This window comes from Larimichthys crocea, chromosome XVIII, assembly GCF_000972845.2.
Source record: "Larimichthys crocea isolate SSNF chromosome XVIII, L_crocea_2.0, whole genome shotgun sequence".
NCBI lineage: Eukaryota > Metazoa > Chordata > Actinopteri > Sciaenidae > Larimichthys > Larimichthys crocea.
This window is the reverse complement of record NC_040028.1, coordinates 6,529,026-6,553,962: the sequence shown is the minus strand read 5'-3', so window position 1 is coordinate 6,553,962 and position 24,937 is coordinate 6,529,026. Positions and strand designations below refer to the sequence as shown.

General features: G+C 39.1%; 1 protein-coding gene across 5 annotated transcripts in view; it reads left to right on the top strand.

Moving 5' to 3' along the window:
- The window catches only part of pard3bb (par-3 family cell polarity regulator beta b), a 192,379-nt gene that overhangs the window by 64,769 nt on the left and 102,673 nt on the right, over positions 1 to 24,937 (top strand). For all 5 annotated transcript variants that reach the window (XM_027290885.1, XM_027290884.1, XM_019269594.2 and 2 more), the window contains 7 exons: positions 4,013 to 4,271; positions 5,426 to 5,534; positions 7,251 to 7,390; positions 7,517 to 7,645; positions 19,189 to 19,380; positions 20,272 to 20,430; positions 22,831 to 22,984. In XM_027290885.1, the coding sequence (XP_027146686.1) occupies positions 4,013 to 4,271; positions 5,426 to 5,534; positions 7,251 to 7,390; positions 7,517 to 7,645; positions 19,189 to 19,380; positions 20,272 to 20,430; positions 22,831 to 22,984 (1,142 nt within the window). The remainder of the gene's footprint in view (positions 1 to 4,012; positions 4,272 to 5,425; positions 5,535 to 7,250; positions 7,391 to 7,516; positions 7,646 to 19,188; positions 19,381 to 20,271; positions 20,431 to 22,830; positions 22,985 to 24,937) is intronic.

Genomic DNA, 24,937 nt, shown 5'->3' with positions numbered 1-24,937 from the left:
CTCTAGTTTTCAGTCCAGGATTTTTGTGGCTGTCCTAAAAGGGCTCGATGACATGATGAGGCCACCCTGAACACACCCCTGCACCCAGAGCAGAAAGATAGAGATTAATTCATCTCGCTCAGAGTGTTTCAAAGTTAGTCCATCTGTCCTAATTCTGCCCTTTAACCCCCCCAAAAAAATCATTTCAACCTATTTAGCAGCTGTAGACCTGGTGTTGCATTCTTGTAATCCTGTTCTGCACTTGTAAGGGATTCTGAACCTTGGCACTATGCTACAAAAACATGGCAGCCACACACACACATAACAGAGCAGAAAAGAATAGGAAGAAACATTTAACTGCTATGCAGGGCTTTTCTCTGGGTGTGTGACAGCCAGGCAGAGGATGGGGATTTCCTAAAAGAAAGCAGGATGAGTTTTTTCTGGCTATTCTCATGACTCACCTGACCCTGCCAATTTTACTGATTTTGACTCATTTCATAAACTTGTCGATATTTTTAATCATTCAAATTTGGCTGGGTGGTTAATAACACTTTCTTCTCTTGTCTGACAAACCCAGCACACATATTTATTCTTACTTTACGTAAGGTTTCTGTCTCCACCTTAATACAACCGAGACACAAAAAATAAATAAATCTGAGGAAATAAAATGCATACTAAAAGATGCATACGTAAGATTATTGGAGAAAAAAGAGCTCTGTGCATATACGGTATGAGTAGATGCATTTCATGTAAAACCATTTGAAGTAAGGTCTGGCCTGTCTTTTCTTCCTGTTCCCCTGTTGTTTTTGCATCTGTGTGTCTTGTTTCCCTTTTCCATTGTCAGAGGGCTTATATCACTGTCGCACTGCCATCACGGAAAAACAGCAGAAAAGGCACTTGGCAGATGTTTGAAGAGCATTGCTTCCACAATCAGCTGTGTGTGTGTGTGTGTGTCTGGTAGAGCTGGCCTTTGTGTGTGTTTCTCTGTAGAGTTTGCTTACTGTACCTTTGGAAGCCCCAGAAAAGACCTCCATTAACATGAGAGTATTTAGGGATGTAATGTGATTACAGAGCATGAAAATCACAAAAGACACACCTGTAAAAATGATTGGCACAGATTACAAGGACTGACACGGATGTTAGAATGATTACAGCACATTACAGTGTCTATACAGTCTGCACAATAGTCCTTGTCCAGCGTTCAATTTGGTAATAAGATTATATGTGAGGTATTTTATGCTGTACTGTAGGTAAATGGATTATCACCAGAGGGCCGGTTTGCACCTATTGTTCAAAGACATGTACATAGTCCCATGTGCACTCACACACACACACACACAGAAATATACACACAGCAGACACACGTTTTTTCACCCATACACACTCAACAATATAAAAAAAAGATTTTAGATAGAGGAAAGGACACTCAACTATATCCATATCCATGTCAACATGTTCAGACAAATGTCAGTATGAATAAAACCAGCTGGTCTTTAATCTTGTGTACAAGTCATTTCTTAGCATTGACATATTTGAGTGTGATCTTACACACACACACACACACACACACAGATACATACACACTTGCCAGTATTGTTCTGTCATGGCAGGTGTATTGAGTCCAGTGAAATATGTAGGCCACTGAAAGTCCACTTATCCCTGTGAGTGCCATGTCCACACATGGACACACACAGACACACGCACGCACGCACGCACACACACACACACACACACACACACACACACACACTTAAACACACACGCGCACACACACGCGCACACACACACCTCCATTGTCCCATCTTGGCAGCAGCATTGAGGTAGCCTGCTTAATTCTGAATATCTCTTTTACACGAATGTGCCTGCACACGTTGTCCAATCAGGAACAATAATGATATCATCTGTGCACAATGGTCCCTCTACAGACATCAACATACATAGCTTTCACATCTAGTTTCATTGTTCTGTATTGTGGTCTTAATACAATGAAAATCACCACAAGTGTCATTCAGCAAGGTGTGACACAAGCACTCGCTCAGACTGCCTAGTGTGTTTAACAGTTTTAATATGCAAATCCTATCTTGAGTAGAGTGGAGAGAAGTAGCCACACATCCCAAACACACACATTTACACTTACTTAGAAAACAATTCTTACTTTGTTAGTTACTTAAGTATACCCATTCACAAAGTTGGTCCTTGGGTTTACATGCAAACTAATATTAGTGAGCACTCTATGATTGCTGACAGGTGCAAGGTGTAAAAAAAAAAAAAAAATGTATACATGTTTTAGCTGTGAATTAATAATTTGCATCATGTTTTGTACTTAACTTGGGAGTGTGGAGCATTCGCTTCACTTACCTCCACATCCTAAGCATCAAAGATACAATATTATATTCACTAGCAGAGTTAAAGCATACAAGAAAGTAGGACTTTGCTATAGGTTCATTTACTTGAAAAAGCGCAATTAACCCTGTTGATTTCCTTCGGCGATTAATTGGTTGATTGATTAAGAGGGAAACCTCTCTATAATGCCATTTTATCACCAGTTCATACTGTAGCTATAGGTTTTTCCTCTTCTATCAATATAATAAAAGTATTATTATTGCATGTCTAATATATTCAAATGTGTAGCTGCTTCATTCATTGTTTTCTAAACATAGTCTCTAGTTACGGAACCATTTTCATCATTATACATCTAATACTAATCTAGGCTGGAAATAATAGGAGCGTAATCCAATAAAATTGAAATAAACTGGATTTTCCCTGTCGGTTATCAGAGGTGAATGATGGTGCGCGCCAATCACCTCTGACACAATGGTCCCTCTAATTAACTTAGCATAATCTGATAAAAACTAATTCTCTTCAAAATTGTCTCTTTTATAGATCATGAGATTATAATAGCCTGCTGCACAGGTGTCATGCTTCTGTGTTGCATCTCCTGCTCTGTCCTCCCTTCAGCCTGTGAAGATAAATAAACAGTAATGAGCACAAATAACTAATGGGAACATAGAGATATACAGGTTTAAATAAAAAATATGTTATATAACGCAGTTATGATAACATACATCTGTCTGACATACATCTTAAATAAAGTGTGGCATATTTGTGTTTGTTTACAATACTAGTTTTAGCAAGTGACATATAAGTGAAGTTAGTATTCATATGGAGTGTATTAATCAACAGGAGCATTTGATTTGATTTTGGTTTCACTTCATTACCAGACTTCTCGTAAATTTGTCTTGCATCACAAGGCGTTCACCGTTTCACATGCTCAAGAAAACAAAACAGTTGGCCAAACAACATGGATACTGCATCAGCCATATCAGAACAAATTTCCCCTTGTGGGACAATAAAGAGTACCCTTAAACAGACATTAGAATAATTAAAAGTAATACTGAAACTTTCATTGCTTGCTTTCACATTCACTGCTTACACAGAGACACATATAAAAGAAAAAAAGAACTGAGAACCAGACATTTCATTTCAAGATTTACTTGGGTTAGATGAAATAGTCAGCTGGATCCCAGCCTCAAATGTTTCCTACTTTTCTTTCTTTCATATTATTGTAAATTTAAAACGAGATTATGGACTTTTAAGACTAGATAATCAGTTGGATTCATTGAAAAAATAATTGCCAGTGAAAACAGTTAAGCCAGCTAAAGCCATACTCATCAGTCATGAAATTGACAATCACTTTCTAAATCAGTTTAGTAAAGATATGAGTCTAAGATATGTGGCTGCATATTGCAGTTTTTTAAGATCTTACACTAATTTTTCATTTGTAATCAGATTCCTACCATATATCTTGTATTATTTTTCTCCTAATTGAGTTATATATCCTTTACTCTTTACTCTGTTTGTCAGAGATTGATAACTGCACACTGTATTTAATTGTGATTAATGGCATAATTACCTTTCATGGTAAATGCGTGCCGTATGTAGTACATATAATTTACTCAAAACTCCATCCACTTGTTCAACAAAACTCTTTTCTCTACTGTTTCTCCTCCTCCTCCACTCCTTGCCCTCTCAGATCCCAGGAAGTTTTCCGCCAGGCAATGCGTTCCCCAATCGTCCGTTTGGAAGTAGTTCCCTCCTCCAACAGAGAACGCTATGAGAGGAGTCTGATTGGTCAGCTGTTTGGCAATGCTTCTGGTTCTGACAGCAGCCCCCGGATCACCAAGACCAAAGAGCCACCTCCACCTGTCAAAGCCAAACCCATCTTTAAGCCCTCTGAGAATCCAACCACGCAGCTGGCAGAGGAAACTGCCAGTATGGAAGCTGCTGTTGGTGTAAGTTGCTCTGCTCCAAGTCTACCTGTGGCATGAGACACATCTCAAGTCTGAGAAAGTTTTCAAAACTCACTCAAAAACATTATAAGTTAGTTTCAAGAGCACTATTTACTTCTCAACATTGCCTGTACATAAAAATTGAGAAAAGAAAATCTTTGATTATAGGAAACAAGCAACTTCTAAAATTCAACAACATTCAAGTTTTCCTCACTGCTAAATTGCAGCTTTTTACATTTTCTTGGAAAACAGACTAACTTTATATCTCCACGCAGCCTTCTTCAGAGGTCTTGAACTGAACTGAAAATTGAAATGATTTAAAGGTATCATATGTCATGATTTTAGGTTTTTGTGCCAAAATATTTCCCATGGCAATTACTCTGTCTCTCCACATTTTCCACAGTCTTTATTCCTCTGTATTTTTTATTGTATGCTTCTTTTGTGACTTTGAATTCTGTCAGAATATGTTGAGTTTGTATTAACAGTATTAATCCCTCACTATTTTAACTTGGTTCCTGCTTCTTGCCTAGAGCTATTAAGTCTTTCTTTTTCAGACACATGTAATTGTGTTGTCAACATCACCATGGTGACATGGCTGACATTTGAAAAAACAGCTGGCATGGAGGCAACAGTTACTTAGCAACAGTTGATTATCTTCTTATTTTATTCTCGAAAATCCAAATAAATCAACTGTCTATATTTGTTTCACAGTTTCATAAACCTTTGGCAGAGATCTATATTACTTTCCCTACACTACATAGTGATACATATTGTCCAGGTTTGTCAAAGTAAGACATTGATGGATTTATGTTCTTCCTTTTCACTTTTAATGAAGAGTATTTGGATATTCTTCATAATTTTCACAATGACAAAGTAAAAGCATTTGTGTGTGACATTGACAATGACTTGTTCATTGTCAAATACCGCCAAAGTTTTTTTAAATTGTCTTATGAATAAACCAAATCAACAGCTAATGGAGTAATTAAAGCCCAGAGGGTTTAGAAATGATGCAAGTGGAATGTGACAAATTCAGACAATTTGGCTAATGGGATATTTAAAATGTTAGGCTGCACTGTACATCTTCTCTTATAGCCTAACTTCTTAATGTGTTTTAGTGCTGGATAATTTACTTCTTGTGCTCATCATTTTGCACCTAGACACCCAAGGGCAGGAGTGAGAGCCCTACTCTGAAGAAAGGTCCTGCCTTCTCCAGCTTGGTGGCCAATAAGAGAGCAGGACGAAGACTGAGGATCGATTTGAAGAAAGGTGAGGAACACCTGGTAACAGAAAAAAACCTCATACACAGTCAGGTTTCGATTTGAGAGGTCTCAGGTCAGCGTTGTTTTGTAAATATCACTGCAAGGCCTCTCAAACATTTCCCATCAACAGTGCTACGGCATATTTCCTTACTTTTATTAATGCAATAGTAATTCCATTTGCGTTTATTCAATGTTTGCCAACATTCAGCAACAGTTATCACTAACTAGCTAGATGCCAGCAAACTAGCCAGCTTCAAGGCAGGTGCACAGTGTTACCAGATCAACGCTGGCAGTTTACGTGATGATTGATGATTTAACAGGCACGGAATTAGATAGGCATTATTATTATTATTATTAACATTTTCCCTCTTCCCTTCTTCTTTTTGCTGAGGCCTTGGTGGCTCTTAGGGGAGTACTGGCACTGACTTTGAAAAACACTGACTGACAGACAAGTGGAAACATATCTGAATTCCATCATATTAGATTTTTTGGTGCAATTTGTCCTTTGAAATCACTGTGTTCATATTCAAAAGTTCAATTATCTTCAACAGATTTTTTATTATTTCTCTCTGTGTTCAAATGGTGACTGTTTGTAGCCATTTGGATTGCCTATTGGGTGTAAAAAAAAAAGAAAAAAGAAAAAAAAAAGCCCTGCTATGTGTGTACACACATCTACTGTACACACTGCTTCAGAGATTCAGGTAGAACTAAAACAAGTTTATAGAGTCACATCTGCTCTTTTTCTGTATAGATTTTTACACATTTCTTGCTACATTATTAACCCTCTTTATTACTTTCCATTTTCTGAATGCACTGTATATAATTGACCCGCTTTATTTCTCCTGCTACTCGCCCAGCATTGTGCTTATTTTTATAAAGCTTCCTTTCTCTGTTCCCTGGCTGACTCTCCTTCCTCTCACCCTTCCTCTCTCCATCTTCCTGATTCCCTCTCTTCAGGGTCTATTAAGTCTTTATTGATCTGTTCATTTCTGCTGATATGAATTCATACTGGACCAAACTGCTGACTCGGCTCTGCTAAAGAGACCAGACTAAATGAAGTCTATAAAACACGCGGCTAGTCTCTCTGTCTGTGTGTGCGTGGTCTTTTTTTTTTTGTTCATGCATGCGTGTTTATGGCTGCTTTCCCACACGCTTGTGACTGCACGTGTCTTTCACTGATTACTATTTTAATCTTCATCTCTTCTCTTTCCAGAACATTCACTCTCTGTTTCCGCCGTGCTACACCCCATTCCTCTTTTACCTTTTCCTCGTCTCTTTCTCATTTTCATTTCCTCCTCTCTGCCCCTCACCTGAACCCATTTTTAAAACCTTCACACCTGCAGATACTGTAGCACCAGCTATAACTAAAGGGTTTAAAGAGACACACACAGACACACACACACATTCTCTGAAGGCTTTAAATAATCACACTTACAGTGTGTAGCCAGGAGCTGAGTCAACAACACTGTGCTGAAGTTCTCAGGAGTAGTTTAAGGTGTGTGTGTCTGTGTGTGTCTGTGTGTGTGTGGGAGGATGGATAGGAGATTTTCCTCTCAAAGCCTGTAGAGGACAAATACAGTTTTAAAAAGTAAACAGCTATACAGGATATCTGTGTGTTCAGATAGGCCTAAGAGTGTTACTAATGCCTGCATATTGTACTCGCCCCTCTATTCACATTTGTGTGTTTGCATATCTGTGTGTGTGTGTGTGTGTGTGTTTCTAGGTTCAGAAGGTCTTGGTTTTACTGTAGTAACCAGAGATTCTTCAGTCCATGGTCCTGGTCCCATTCTTGTCAAAAACATTCTGCCACGTGGAGCTGCTGTCAAAGATGGACGCCTGCAGTCTGGAGACCGCATACTTGAGGTACAGGGCAGCTGAAAATTTTTAAAAAAAAGGACATCTCTGTTGTGCGTTTTATTAGACTAAAAAAAAAAGGAACATTAAAAATGAAGTAAGTATGCTGATATTGGTGGTGTTTTGACTGTACAGGTCAACGGTGTGGATATCACAGGTGTGGGTCAGGAAGAGTTGGTGTGTATGCTACGCAGCACGCGGCAGGGAGAGAGTGTGTGTCTCGTGGTTCTACGGCAGGAAGATATGTTCCTGCCCAGAGAGATGGTAAGAACCAATCACACTGCGTTATTTTGTAAGCCACTGTAACAATATTTTCTGGCTTGTTAGCGGGTTAGTGGTCAGTTATGATAATAATGATGGTTTCTTACTCATTTTTCTAATGAAAGACAGGCGGACACACAACTACATTACGAGTTTGTGTTTTCAAACTTCCTCTAATTTTTGCAATGTTCGGTCCAATCAACAGGCTTGCCTGGATGATGCACAGCTCAGGAGCCTATAGGAAGGCTTTTATAGACATTAACCCTAAATGTCATTGCAGGCTTTTTAATCTGAAAGATGATATGATTCCCTGTCTGTGTTCTCTCTTTGAACCTACAAAGCAATGTAATACGGAACTCCATTCTGATTGAATCGAATTGTAAAGTTTTCTAATGATATTGGTAATATTCTGTGCCTGTCTTTCCCTGCCACATTGTTTCTGCTGAATTTCAACACTGTTTTGATTAATAAACACTTATTTTATTCATCTTTGCTCTATTTTTCCATGCTTTTTCTTTCATTCTGACTCTGCACGACCTCCTACTTTGCATGCACTGATGTTTATTATCTTGTTTCTATGTATTTCTAAATTTCCTGTTATGTCCCGATAGTCTCTTAATCTGTAACTGTGTGCTCTTCAACACAATGACACAACTCTTCCTTGTAGAAATTTCTCTCTGATCTACTTTCACACATTAAATTCAAATTTTGCTCTTTAAGGCCATGGGTCACCCTGAGGTGCCATCAGGAGGGTGTCATATCATTTTTAATTTATCACAGGTTTTTAACAGAATTCTGCAACATTTACACAAACTACATTTTATGTCATAATAAGAACAGACAAAAAAGAAAATAATTTCATATTCACTATTTAAAAAAACTGTTTAATATGTACTCATGTCACAGCTGTTGACATGACATGGTTGCCAATTGTCATGGTAACATAACGCATTTGTGGGGGAGTTTTTCTGGAGCTCAGCAGTCAGAAAAATAGCGACCATCAGAGCAAAAGATCAAAAGCTTTGACGTGGTTAATGTAAGAATGTGTCCACGCTAGCACAAAAAGGCTTACTTTCTTCGAATGTTATAAGACCACTATTTTTCTTTTGTCTCCTCTTCACCCATCATGTCTTTGGTTCATTTTTTTTCCATCTCTCACTGTATTTTATTCTTTTTATGTTACCTTTTGTTTCTTTTTTCCCTTTGTGACTCTTCCCCCTCGTATTGACTGATGTTTCCTCAACGGCTGCCAGGAAGTCCCACAGACACACGCGTGCGCACACGCGTGCATGTGACCCCGAGCTCCATAGGAAATTCTGCTTCTGCAGACAGGAAAAGGGGCAATGTGTCAAGAGTGTGTACATGTGTTAACATTTAGGATCATTTATGAGAGTTGTATCTAGTCCATAGTTTCTCCATGTACGCATGTCTGAACTCAGATGACATGTCGCCTTAGTGTGCTCTCTACTCCTGTAGTTACACTGCAAACTAGGCGTAGAACCTCCTTTCAGAGGGATTGCTGCTGTAAATTGGGGAAAACTTTAGACTTTTTAAAAACAAATTCTACAAATGTACAATATAAGTACAACAAATCAAAGTGTTGTGTGCATGTGCTACCATGGTTCTGAAATTATTGGCAGTAGGGCATATACACATCATTGATCATAAAATCTCTTCTGAACAGTTCTTAAGTTCATTAATCAGAAAAGATTTAAGTATTGGTTAGATTTTGGATCAATCAGTCACAAAATACTGTGATTGGCCCATTTTCTGTCAGTCCACCTAGAGGCGATCATCCTTTCCAGGAGGTCTTGGTCCACACCAAAGTTCAATGGCCATGGTTACTAGCGCAAACAAACTGCACTGTGAAACACAGAAGGGTTTGTTTTTTACTGAGCCAACGTGTATTAACTTGACTTCTTTAAGTTGTGCAATATTTTTGTAGGATTTTTCTTTTTCTTTTCTTTTCTTTTCTTTTCTTTTCTTTTCTTTTCTTTTCTTAACTTTCTTTAACTTTGAGCAAGTTGCCAAAAAACTTGACCACATGGCTACTCAACAAATTATCATTCTTTCAGTCAGGAAACCGACCTTCCTTTGGTCTTTTATTATTCACACACATGCTCACTCAAAATAAAGCATCGAAAATGACACACCGAAATGTTTCCCATAGGTAAGGTTTTGTTCTTTGAATTGTCCCTGTCTGTCTGGAGGGCTGTTTAAACCAAGCAAAGACTCAAGGACACTGCTGACGTTTGTGAGTGTTTAAGGCTGTGTGCCTGCAATTGTGTATTGTCTGTGTGTGTGTGTGTGTGTGTGTGTGTGTGTGTGTATTGTGTATCGTTAATTTATTTATTTATTTAGCCTTTTTATATACTCAATGCTCAGAGAAACTTATATTATTTTTTAAAAAACTGACAATTTCAAATGAACAGGGATATTTCACTTAGTCAGACGTTCAAATGTTCAGTTTTTTTAAGTTCAAATTAAGAATTAAAGAAAATGTGATGCAAATGGTTTATTGGTATTTGTTTATGAAAACACAGTGAGCCTAGTGTCAGAAGGATCTTTTTGGGCTTACTTTACATTGTTAACAGTTGATGCTGCTGGTAAAGAGGTATTCAGGTTATCCCACTGCACTCCTTGAATTAAAAAAGAAATTGGCGTTTCCACTGTTGTTGCTGAATTAAAATAAATGAGGATGCAAATTATATCTGGGCAAAACTGAACAAATGTGGTGGGGAAAAAAAATGTATAAAGATGTATTGGTGGAAATAGCAGACTGATGAGGCTCCAGTCCCATCACCGGGAATGAAGAATGAGTAAGAAAAATGGATGGTTCGACTCTTCATTTCATTTTAGCGCAAAAACTGATAAATTACACGGGTAAGCTGCAGTTTCTCATTGGCACGCTTAGCACAGCTTGAATACATCATTCTAGGTCGATGATGAGTGTGTGTGTGTGTGTGTGTGGATGGATGACGATATTAAGACTGAGAAAGATGTGGGCCTGCAAACAGGAAATGGAACAAGGAATCCACTCTGGGTTTGGTGGTTTCTGAAGGAGGAAAACATCAGAAAATGGAATACTGTACAAACTTATTCACGTCACTGCCATAATTCACTTTTGACTGAGTGAGTTTGGTGACTAAGGGGGAGATTTTGTGTTCGTACAGTATTTCAGTCAACTGACTTGTATCTGTCTGCCTCTCACTATCTCTCTCAGTCTTCCTTGAGCCATCACCCCTCTTCCTGACTGAGAATTGACCTCCGTCTAATTTGTGACATTGGTGTTTGTTCAGCGGTCATTACAGTTTCAAGAACAAATGCAATTGCTGTTCTGCAAAGTGAACACACTGCTTGATAGACATTTTTACTTTTGCATTTTTACTTGTGTTATCGTGTGGTAGAGTGTGTGTTATTACGTCAAGTTGGTCTAGGGTAGAGGGGAGTAACATAAAAGTACATGAAGATTATCAGGAGACAATTCGTTCAGTATGTCAATCTTTTATGGATGCCTATATGTAGTGTCAGGGAAAGCCCTGACCAAAGTAACAAACAAACCAGGAGGAAAGTGAATGTAACAAAGATTCAGGCAAGTCTCTTTTATGGGGCTTTTTGGCAGGAGTTACAGCAAAACTACTCTTTCTGACCTTAACACAGTGGAGCATAGAGTCACTGCAGGCGGGGCACAGATGACCAGGAGACGATATTGAGTGAAACTATGTTAAATTAATATAATTTCATTTGGAAAAAATCTAAACTCGGATCCCAATACACACAAAACTCTGACTATAAACAGAAAACAAAAGTGGCCAAGACTGTGCAAGTCCACAGATTCACCAGCCAATCGCATGAGGGAGGAGGAAAAATTGCAGAAGCAACTCAGCACATTTTTAAAACATCTTTATCAGTTAAACCTTCGTCAATGGGTGTATCCTGAATTTCCACATAAACACTCCCGCAGTGTTTATGTAGGAGAGGGGATTTCGGGACAGTGGGAGTCATCCATGACCAGTTGTTTTAGTGATTAAAAACTTTCGCTCCTTTTTTATGATTAGGTCAGCATGATAGAAATATAAGCTAAAATAAGTGTACTACTGTACAGCTGTTGTGTATTGCTATTCCAAACCACAACTACAATCTTTCCCTCACTGTTAACCAAGCCTCATGTTGTTTGTAGTAGTCTTTTAGGTCATACCTGTTTTGGGTAACTGTACAAATAAAGACTATTCAAAACAGGGAGTGCTTAGAACCAACACATTACACACAGTGTTTATATTTTCACATCTCAGAATCAAGCATAAGCCTGCTTCTGTTATCACACCTCACTAACTGGCATTGTTTCCAAGCAAGCTAAGATAAGTACTAATGGTCAAAGTTGTACTGCTGCCAAAAACAGAAAAAAAGAAAACAGGTTGTGCCATTTTGAAATCTTTTTCTGTTGATACTGTCAGGATGCAGATGGATGTGAGGGGGTCATCATTTCTCAATTTCTCTCCCAATCGTTTAAAACAAACAAACGTTTCAGCAGACTTTTAACAGTGATGACTACAGTTTGTGAGATTTTTTTTTTTTTAGTTTTATTTTTTCATGATTTGATGTGAAGGTTTATGCCAGCTTGTTTATGTTAACAGAGAGGAAACAGAACAAGGATGATGATGAAATGATGGAAGGATCTTGTCTATCTTCTCCTCCCCCTCTTCCGTTGTCTCATTTTAGTCCACCATCTGGTGCTGTCTGCTAATGTCTGTGCTCGCTGGAGAACAAAGACATTACACCAGCTCTACAAACACACACACACACACACACACACACACACACACACACACTAAAAGTCACTTTTTCGTGTAACATACAATATTCATACACATTCCACAATATAACAAGTATACATTCACTTGCTGTGCTGGCTCTCTGTAGAGGCAGGTTGCACACACGTACACACAATAACTCACACGTACAACATAAAAGGACTTTTTTTTTCACTCATTTTTCTTTACACACGAACAAGCATACACCTGCTGAGTTGGCTAGTGCCTTGAAGCTAATGTTTGAAACAAAGATGCTCTTTTTGTTTTGCTTCCAGACATTTCACACCTTTCGTTCTCCCACTCTCTTCCATTCTCTTGTTCTTCTGTTGAGGCAAATTCTTCTTGCATGTCACTGACATGCAAGCACAAGGACTCTTAAAGGATTTCAGTCAAGAAAAATACTTTGCTTTCGTTGAAATGTGTTCTTCTGGATATCTTAACTTAAGATAGGACTAGGATAGAATAGGATATTAGCAATTTATTAAAGTCAGAGATTATATATTGTGGACAAATTTGAAGAACTCATCATACAAAATGTATGTAAATAAGCATCAAATGTACACTACTTTTAGCTCTGTCTGTCTGACAAAGAAAAATATTAACATTAAATTTGTTTTAAGATGTTGAAAAAGTTCAGTTTGCAGAGGCACACTTCTCCCTCATTGTTCCTTTTTGCATTTTTCTTTTTGAAAGTTTTAACTGCTGAACACAAGATGTCTTCATGATTGTTTTCCAGATATAGTCACAAAATCCCCCTTTAGCAGAGAAATGCAAAAACAGCCCTCAAGTTTCACACTCTGCGCATAGATCCGTCTGCACAGCCAAGTAAAGCAATAAAAAGCAAGACATATTTTTTTTAAGTGGATGGAGGCTTTAAGTTGGGATTGATTTATGGATCAGCAAAACACAAGAATAAACTAAATGAAAACATTCATCACCATCTACCAGGCCTTAAACACAAAAGCATGGGTGATAAATATAATATAGGACAACCAAACATTGGAGCTTATGAAAATAAACCATTCACAAACACGTTGTGACTATTAATACAGAGGATTGACTGAAATGTTTTTTAGCATTTAGAATGTGACAGGCTGCAAGACAGTCTTATGTCCTTTTTTCCACAACAGGAAACATTCTCCTTAGTGCCAGATGCTCCTCTCAAACACACACACACACACACACACACACACACACACACTGACGTATTAAATCAGTAAACAGTTGGCAGCCAGTGACAGAGCACATTCAAAACAAAACAACTTTATTGAACAGTTTCTTCATTCTGATTATCCCTCATCCATCACCGCTGCAGCATGTGTGTGTGTGTGTGTGTGTGTGTGTGTGTGTGTGTGTATGCGCGTGTGTGCACGAAGAGAGTCTGTGTGCGCTTGTGCACGCCTTTGCAGTCTGTTGTCTATTTCTGTGTGTGTGTGTTACATCTCACTGATATCGTCACCAATGTGACCTCACAGAATCACTACAGTAGATCCCCCATCTGTTACACCCTCAGAGACCTGTGTATGCACACACACACACACACACACACACACACACACACACACATACACACTCCTTGGCAGCTTGGTGTCTCTGCAGGAGCTGCCATCATCCCAGTGGAGAGCAGCTGAGAAGGGTATCGTGTCTCTTTTCTCTTTCTCTGGCTCCGTCTTATCTCACATCTCTTCGCTGTTTATTGAAAGTTTATCAGCTCCTTCGTCAGTATCGTCTAAAGTCGCTGCTGTTTCTTAAAGCCCTCAACACAAGTGTCACACGCTCACATACCAACACACACGTCAGTTGTGGGTTCAAACCATTGGGGATCAGCAGTATTGTCATAGACGGTGCTCTCATTCTTACAAACACAATCGTTATTTTGTTGAGTAACAACACCAAAAAATGTTAATGAAATTCAAATTAAAGTAAATGTTTGACATTTGGGGAAATTCTCTGTCTGAGAGTTAAATGAGAATAGGCATGAAGAAGAAGCTAAATATGAAGCTACAGCCATCAGCTCACCAAATTAGCTCGGCTTGCTCTGCTCAAAGGTAACACAGTCTGCACAGCTCCTCTGATTACAAATTACACATTGTATCCCATTGTAAAAAAGTGTTGAAGGAGACCAACAAAATCACGATATATACAATTTTGATACCGACATTTCTAATACAACAATAGAATATATGTGGACAGTGTGCATCCAGGAGGGCAGTAAACAACTTCAGGTGTTGCAAAGTGGGACCTGAGCCACATGACCTCCTTTCCATCAGGGAGACCTGGAAGAGGGCGTGCCATGCAGAGCTCTGGACCCACATCGTATGTTTCAACACGTAGACAGATAACGGCTATGCTTTACAAGCTGTTGCCAAGAAACAGTCTCGGTGTTCATGTGTGCAGCCTCGGCACATGAACAGAAGGCTGCCCAGCGCGCACCATGACCCCATATTACAACGTGACCGCCCATGACCACTTGTAGCCTTGGAAAGCGAACCCTGTCCCGTCAACATCTGCTGTGGGTTCCACAGGACCTGCAGGCTTGCATGCCCTACATACACCTCTAATATACAGCTCCATGGGTGACTGTACATGGGTGATTGTAAACTGACTGTCAGAATATGCCCTCCCCCCAAAAAAGAAAAAAAAATATGGACACTGGTCATCCGTACTGCATTGCTTCTCCCTTGGACATTTATGTTAGCCCGACCAGCCATTGTGGTTGGCACCTCTCTCTTTCTTATGTTCTCTCGTTGTGTGTGCCTCCTCATTTTTCTTTCTCTTTACGATGTTATCAATGCACCTCAGTCACACTAAGATTGTGGACTGTGGGTCTCCCAATACAGCTTTTACAATGACCATTAGGGAATAGTAGGAAAAAAGGGTGTATGGGGATTGGACAACAGGGGCCCATCAGGAGTGGTCCATGATGGGACAGTTATTTTCATAAATCAAAAGCATAGCCCATAATGTCTTTTTTTTTCTTTCTCTGGGAGTACTTACCTCAGCCATTGGTGTGTCCGTACGTGTGTGTATTATCACACCAATCACCACATTTAAGCACAGCAGCTACTGTTGTTTGGCCTTGTAAAATGGATCCTTGGGTAGTCGTTTCCACTGCATGGGGCTTTCCACACACACAGTCTCTCCACATGGCTGGGCAGAAGGGCATCTGTGAGCAGCTCTCATTAAAGGACCATGAAAACAGGTGTCCTTAAACACAAATACACATATAAAAGAGTGATAATAAAGTGTTAAGCAGAGTATTGTTAAAGTGTAATACTAATATTACTCACACAACAGATAACTAAAGTTATGATCATCGTTCTTCTTATCTCCTCCCTCATTTTATCCTTTTTTTTATCTTTCTTCATTTCTCTCTCTGCCTTACAGTTCAGCTTGGCCTTTAGGGGTGAGTTAAAAGGGCAATTTTTCTTTTTATCTGTGTTTGTGTGTTTTACTTTAGTGCTCTTTTCGTCTTTCTCCCACACACGCTTCTCTGGCTCAGTTTAATAAAACAACACGCGTACTCATTCACACACAGCGACAGACACTGAGCTGTCTTTTTAATAGCGCGTCCTCCTGTTGATCCATCATTGTGGCAAACCCATTTAAATGTTAAACGACCAGCATGAGAGAGTTCATCTATGCAAACAGCTTTTTCTATAACCAGACAGATTTGATAGAGTTCATGTAGCAAAGATACAAACACCTTTTTTATAGCAGCAAGCAGAAAAAAAACAAAAAACACACACATGAGCGCACACCACTGTTTATTATTTTAGTACACACAGATATAACCACCTATCATAGCAATGAGGCTGAGATAATGGAAATGTTCCATGAAATTGAAGCGTGCGCTTACAATTTGTTTGTGGCCTTGTCCATTCCTGTGTTTGCGTTTGTGTTTGTGTCTGTGTGTGTTTAAAGCAATTGTAGTTAATGAGAAAGAGGGGCCTTGTTTAATTTTCAGCCACTGACTAGAAGCACTTTCTCCATCTATACACTTTGTTGTAAACAGAACAGTCAGGTTAGATACCAAATGATTATTTTTTTTTGTTACGTTCCTCACGGGCCATTTGTTTGTCTGGTAAATTATCGAAGGAAGCCTGGAGGCCGTGCTTATTCACTGTTTTACAGGGAAATTGAATTCATCACTCAGATAAACAACTTTACATACATTTGCATATTTTTGTCAGATTCCATAAAACATCTCCCAGCACTGTGGGTGGTCCTGACCCCCAAGCTGAGAACTGCTGCTTGAAACTTTTCTGCAGTATAACAAAACTCGTCCTCTGCTCTAAATTCATTCTGGCACTAGTTCTGTCCCGTGCTGAGTGCAAGAAAAAGAAATCATAAATTAACAAAGCAGAGGAAGTCAAATCGGATAAATAAAGAATTTAGAGGTGGCTTAAAAACCTGAAAACATGCCAAATCATAAACATTACTTTCAGACAGAATCTCAGTGACTAATAAATTCTCAATGTAAGTATGTGCAGAAAGTAGCTAACATTTCTCTTCTGGGTGTTTTGAAGTTCTTTGCAAGGTCGTGGAGCTTCCTATCAGGTCTGGACAGTCAGTCTGATTGGGGTTTTTTTTTCGAGCAGGGAAAACAGTTTTCTGCAGAGTAGAGGACTTTGTGTCGGCTTAACGCTGTTAAACCTACAATCCCCACAGACAAACACTGTCTAAACCTGACACTGCTGACCCACGCAATCACATACACACACACACACACACACACAGACTGAATTCATGCATAAACAGGCAGACAGATGTGGACTTTCTACCACAAGAATGTAGTTATTCATGGATTTGGCATAGATGAAGCAATGTACATGAACATATTCAAACTAGGCGATAGCTCAAACGTAGAAAATATATTCACAGACACAGACATACAAGCTACTAACACACAGCTTTTCCTTTAGTCTATAATCAGTGTTTTGTGCGTTGCCTCTGTCTATCTAAAACACTTTTTTACACATCTGGATGCCAATACCTATATTCAGTGACTTTCTTTTAATCATGATACTCTCTCCCATACCGTACATTACTTTACACCAGTGGTTCTCAAACGATGTGACCTGCACCCACTGCAGAGACGGCATAAATGACCAGGGGAAACATATGTAGTGAAAGTTGAATGAATATGATGTATGTAAGAAAAAGTAAACAAGTATGCTGATGCTATCATGCTCACCTTTATTTGTCACTAAAATTGTGATCTTTTTTTTATTAGTTGCCTCGCCATTGTCTGTTAAAGTCCGTGTAAAGTAAGAATAAATATCTGTTCAGAGACCAAAGAAGATAGTGTTATTAACCACCCAGCCAAATTTGAATGATTAAAAATATCGACAAGTTTATGAAATTAGGCGTCAAAATCTGGTAAAGAGCAGTATTCTCAGGAATGTCGGGGCGTGTCCACTGAATGTGCCGAAGCCACGCCCACTCGTGGGAGCAGTCAAGCAGCAATTTTGAAGTGACTGAAACGTGTCAGATGGGTTCAGAAAATGATATGACACACACTGAAACAGTCTGAGCGGGATGAATTAATCTCTATCTCTCTGCTAGGGGTGCAGGGGTATGCTCAGGGTGGCCTCAGTTTGTCATCGAGCCACCCTATAGGACCGCCCAAAAAATCCTGGACTGAAAACTGGTGAAAAGCATGTTTTAACCTCTAACTCCACATTTCAGTAAAATATCGGTCAAATTCTTTTCAATTTTCCAACATATTTAATGTATTTTGAAAGAAATCTCAAAATTGCCCAACATATTTAATGTATTTTGAAAGAAATCTCAAAATTGCCGATAATAACATTTCTTGCGCAAAGCTTTCTGTTTGTTTCTTTTTGTCTGATCAGCCAATGTTTTTTTGATCTAATAGTACGACTAGATAATATTTCATACCTAACTTTTTCTTTTACTGTTGAAATTTAAGGTTTCACAAATAAGTGTTTATTTGGGTTTTCTGAGTATTTGGAACAAAATGATGCTTTTTTTCATAAATGGCATTTTAATAAAAGTATAATCCATACATAGTGCAGTAGTGCTACCTCTCCCACTGAACCATCACAGGCTTCAAACACACTCTTTCATCAGGATACACATGCTTTCTTTTTTTTTCTGGTGTTTTTCCCACTCACTCTGTCTCAGACTTAGTCATTACTGCCATACCTCCTTGTTGATAATATGGTGTTTTTCACTATCCCTCTGGGTCTATAATAGTAATTTTTTATCTATACAGTCGGTTCTTGTTCTTGTTTCTCCGTCTTACAATCTTTCTTTCCTCTCTATATTCCCTCTGCTCTCACTACTTTTGTCTCCCTGGCTTTCTGTGTTTGCCGTATTCTCCAATTACGTCTTGAAAATGCACAGGTCATTTTATTGATATTGCTGAGCTGAGAGAAGGGGGAAAAGGGATGTATATATAAAAGCAGACAGTCCAAATGGCTTTTTTCTTTTTCCTTTTTTTTTTTCTCCTTCAAAAATAGTCTAGCCGCAATTTTTCACTCATAGAGAAATTTAGCTGAAAAGCTCCTTCTGATGGTTTCTCTCAAATGGAAACCATCAGAAAGACAGTTTACCTCAAATGGAAAAGCTTTTAGTTTAGCTTTTGGAGACTATTCAAGCCCAATGAACTGACCTCTGTCTCCTCACCCCCACCCTGTTCCCACTCCTTTCTCTTCCTTTATCGATGTCTCCCCGGGTTCTACCTCCACTACTTTCTCCCAATCCCAGAAGGACGAGGTGTCCCGTGTGCCGGGCTTTGTTTCTGAGAATGGGAAAGAGCAGCTTACGTTCGAGGTGCCGCTTAATGACAGCGGCTCGGCGGGGCTTGGCATCAGCCTCAAAGGAAACAAGTCCAGGGAGACAGGAGAGGACCTGGGAATCTTCATCAAATCCATTATACATGGAGGGGCTGCATACAAGGTGAAAATATTCTCACACATACACCGAATGAGCAAAATAAGTAAAGACATAACTGTGTAACTGTAACAAGCTTTATACAGCTTTGTTAGGTAATGGAGGCGAAATATTCTCCAAATGGAGTCAATGAAAGTTCAACTCCTCAATGAACAGCAGGTGAAGCAGTATGGAAAATGATAAATAACCGAACTTATTTTTTATGTCTTCTGGGGAGTGTTGTAGCCACCTCAGATGGATCCGCTTCTCTGCTGCCATGTGCTCCTATTCTATTAACCTCTGACCTCTTTCTCACCAGGATACACTTGACATGTCATAAACAGCAGAGATAGACAAGTATGCACATGCACGCACACACTCACGGACAACACACATACACGCACACCTGTGCAGCATTTATCTATGCACACACAGACAGACAGGAATAGATGGAAACAGGTCTGCTGTAGAGGCATTGTAAATAGCACACCAGGGAAGTCAGACAGATGGAGCTGATGGTAGTCTGATAGTGTGTATACGTGTGTGTGCGTGGTTGTCAGAAGAAAATGTATGTGCGATTTAGTGTGTGTTCAAAGTTTTGGTCCTCTGGATTTATGGTGGTTTTACTTTAAGAGAGATACTCATTGAAAACTCCTGGTAAATGTGTGTATGTGTGCCTGTACATACAGAAGCTCCATCAGTAGCTCAGTGATTAGCTCCATCGTGAACATCAGTCACGTGTCCTAACATTATTAAAAAGAGATAAGAGCAAGAATACACTGTAACGTCAACATGCTGCTCAAATCAATTACATGCATGCAAAACATGCATAGGTCTGCAAACTAGTACACTGCCCGTGTATGCAGATTTTCTAATCCAGCTGGTGTGTGTGTGTGTGTGTTTGTGTGTGTTTTACAGGATGGGCGTCTGTGTGTCAACGACCAGCTGGTAGCAGTAAATGGCGAGTCGCTGCTGGGATGCTCCAATCATGTGGCCATGGAGACACTTCGTCGATCTATGTCACAGGAGGGAAACGTAAGAGGGACAATCCAACTAGTCGTGCTCCGGGCCCTAAAGGTACAAACACACACACACACACACACACACACACACACACACTAATATGTCTAAATGAAAATGAAAATTCCTTGGTTCAACTATAAATACAAGTGACTGTAGTTTGACTGTTTCTGGTGTTTATTTGTGTAAATCCATGGAAACCAAACATAATGCTGATGAACATAAAGGGTGTGTGTGGTTGGAACTGTTTTTAATGGATACATACAGTAAAGGTGCTACTTTAAATGTATTTATGATAGATTTAATATCTGTTTTTATTGTCAGAAATAGCCAGAATCTAGGTTAGGACACCTGCTGTGAGACATAGAGTGCATGCATGTCATGACAACAAACATGCATGCTTCTTTTATCTTCACGCTGTAGCTCCTATCCTCTCTTTTGGCTCTTACTGACTTAAAGCATCTTTTTTTTTTCCCCAGTGGTCTATTGCTTCTGCCTCTTTCTATTCACACACACACACACACACACACACACACACACACACACACACACACTGACTTTTGAGCCCTTCCATCCATTCTTCACATACTTGACACTAGTCTCCCTGCTCTTAACAGCAGCAGCAAAAGAGCATGTACACTTCAGCTATTCAGATTTTGTGTGTCTGTGTGCTTCTTTGTGTGTATGTGTGCCAGAGTGTTCTTCGCTCAGCTGTGTCTCTTTTCTTTATGAGGTAAAAAAAAAAAAAGAAAAAAAAAAGATGCTTTTCATCTCGGCTGCTTTTCAGCTCATGCCTTTTGCACAGCTCTGGAGAATGTTTCTACAAACCTTTGCAAACACAAAACTGAGTTGTTGGCTTAAGGGTAAATGGCCCTTTGCATGGCCTGCAGGTTATACACTCTGCATGATATACTCACACACAAACACACGGATGCAAGGACGAGCACAAATAAAAATACATATAAAAAAGTTCCAGTATTTAGATATGAATAAAGTAAAATCTTAACAGCACCTTACACTAGAATGCAAAGCGGTTCAGCACCACGAACTACAGCCTTCAAAATGACAATCAATTCAACACCACTCTAATTACTCGTATTAATTGCGAGGCTGTTGAATTAAACTGCATTAGTTTCAGGTAAGAGTGCCTAATAATACTGAACGTATGTGTGCATGTAGCGGTGAGCTCGGGCTGCAGGGCTCAGGGCATCCTCCGTCAATAGCTTGATGGTGAAAGCTGTTAGAGACATCAAAGAGTCGCATCCATGTTTCGCTCTTTGTCTCAAGAGTGGAAAAGAAAGGATAAAAAAGAAAGGAAGATAAAGGCAGATAGATAAGAGACTAGTACCTTAAAAGCCTTTTTTTGGGCTTCAGTATTGATGCTTTTAACCTTACAGAAGTGGACCACTCTACTCTCTTTTTTTCCCCCCTCTGATCTTTTTTCCCCTTCTTTTTCTCGTCTATGTGCTTTGCTTTTTTCTCCCACTCAGTTCTTCCTACTGTATTTATCCAGCCTGCTCTCTCTAATCTCTCACTTTATCCTGCTGCTCTTTTCGCTCATGAACAGACCGAACATCTCCGACATCTTCAAGCTAAATAATATAACAAATATCTATAAGGCAGCACTGTCCGTAGTAAGACTTTTGAGTTCAAGAAAAAAAAACGCAATATGTAACATAAATTAAACATATTTATTTGAATCTAAAAACTTTTTTTTTCCACCTCAGTAACCTCTTTTCGCTGCCTGAAAGAGAATTTTGTTTTAGTGAGTAATGTGATTACACTATGACACTGGCTAAAAGGATGTGTGCTGGGGGGAGGGGGCCCACGGGACCTCTAGAACATTGCAGAGTGTTGTGCTTATGTACACTTGAATTAATATGCACACACACGCGAATTAAATTCCGAAAGAAATAATACACGTACAAAGACGCACATCAACACTGATGTGTTGAGGCTTTGTTTGACTATTTCAGGGCCCCAAGAGGGGATAGGTGTCAGCGTGACTGTCATTGCCACACACAGGCAGTTATAACCCGACAGGCCATGGGAACCGGAGTCCCCTCTTTTACCTTGATCATCCGCCATGTCTCGAGTGTCTCCCTCTTCTTCTGCTCTCTTTATTCAGTCTCCTTGAAATCTAATTGTATTTGAATAGACTACTACAAATCCCTCACTTACTCCTCTGGTCATCACTCAGTTCAAATGCAATCAACATACCAGATAATTACATCAAAGAAGGTTTAATAAAAAAATTAAAATGGATTGATAATAAGAATCATCAAGATGTGATATACCATGTTTTAGTGATTTGATTTAGTGATGTTTCTTTTCACAGTTGTAGCTGCTTTTACATACTTAAAAAAGGGAATTTCAGGAGCCACCACTGACCATTATCAGTCTGTCTGAAAAAAAGTTTTGAAAGTGTTTAGTAGTATTGTTTCCTCCCTGTTTTAGGATCAACATGGTGTGTCACCCAGTCGCTCATTTGACAGCTCCTCTGGCTTGTCAGGACTGGGGAGCCCAGTGAACGGTCAGACAGGATTGGTCAGCCAGACTAACGGCCCCATACGGCCTCCCGCGGCAAACAACAATCTTTATGCATTTAATGGTGAGTGGATTTTTTTTTTTCAGGCAGAAGCCTAGTAGACATTTACATACAGCATGCATTTAATTAGATTTTATGATTTTTATTTACCATTTCCTCTCTGTTTCGTCTCCTTTTTAGTCCCCCTCACACACAGTATATGTGTGTGTGTGTGTATGGGAAGGTAGTTTATACCAAAAACCTTTTTGCTTGATATCAGTACTGTAGTGAAGAAGCTTTTATTGGTTGTTAGAGCATTTCCCATGAGATCTGTTTTTAAGTACTAAACACTAAACTGTACTGACAAGTCCTGACTAAAATGTCTCTATAGCATCGATTATAAAAAGGTTTTCATCTGATGCTTGTGTAGAATCTTAGGATTGTTTATTTATTCTTACCAGTATATTCTACCATATATTATTAATACTACTATTAGTATTTATTTCTTTATTAAAGGAGGATTTTACTGCTGGGAAGATTGTTTTTTCATAAAACTGGCCTGTCTATGCAGTAGAAAGACATGAACATTTTTGGTATTTGTGCTACATGACCCGAGAAAAAAAAGGTGTAGCTAAAGGTATATGCTCAAAAAGGTATAAAATGTGCTACAACTGCCATGAATTGAGTGCCCTGCACTGAACCACCAAATGTTCTGGCTGGTGGTGACTCACTGAGAGTTTGCTGGAGTTCTTTGACACCTAAAACATAGACAGAAATATGTTTCTGAAATCATTTGAGAGAGAAACGGCAGTAACAGAATCTTAATTCATATTTGTCAGCACTAGTGTGACGGTTTGAGTTTTGTGAACCCGTGTTAAGCCACATTTGGTGATCCATTAGATTCGGTGACCTGCCCTGACATTTCACCCTAACCCTAACCATCTCACGCCGCTCCTCACCAGTCCGTCTGCTTGGTGGCTGCTCAAAAGTCATGCATTGTGAAATTTGGCAAAATTGATTTAAAAAGATATTCAAAAGGTACTTGCCACTTTTACTGAGACATTTAGGAATATATTTCAGGTACAAAAAGTTAAATCAGATTTCAGGTTTAGATGCTCTGAGGCCCACTCCTTTCCAAAAAAGTGCTAAATACCAAAAAACAGTATGCTGAAACCGATCTACACTTCCTCCACCAGGAGTGCTGTAACCCACTACATTTGTATTTCTAGTTGGCTGTAATAAAAAAAACAACAAAAAACAAACACATGATATATTTCTAGCAGAAATCCCTCAATCATTTTCTTGTAATTCTAGTATTACCGTTTAACATTAAGCACAGCTTCCTCCCTTGTTCTTTTCAGTGTCGTAATCTACACTAAGCATTATGTCCTTGTTTTGAAGAGAATGGCCCATTCATTTGAGCCTTGGTTGCTGGCTTTTGGAGAAATGCTGCCGTACAATGTTAATTAGTCCATTTAGTTGCACTTGATATATACCCACATGCTTTTACCTCTACTTTCAGGGCTGGTTACATTAGATGCAGTGGTGGAAAATGTACAGGGGGGAAACCCTGCATGCTTTTATGACATTGTTCACTTCTTATTGCTTGTGTCTAATACATTTTCTCCCTAAACACACTCACACACACACTTTACCGTGTAGAATACTGAAACACTGCTCAGTCCTGACTTTCCCTCCTGAGATAGTGCTCCTGTTCATACTGACCCAGTTCCATCCCTGATTTTAGCTGAACTTCATTAACTTTTCTATTATTTTGTTTACCCCGTTTTCCTTTTTGGAATTAAAATGGGATCAAAGGTGGCTGCATCATTTGCAATAAGTTCAGCAAATCACCGAGTAAGTTAAATAATCAGGAAAAATAAACAGTGTCTCCAAGATAAAACAAGCTAAAACAAACATAAACAAAACATCTATTTCCTTCTACACCGCAGCTTTAATTAGCCTTGATTCATTTCTCATCTTAGATCTCACCCTACCTTTATTTTCCTCTCATGTTTCTCAAGGTTGTTCTGTTTA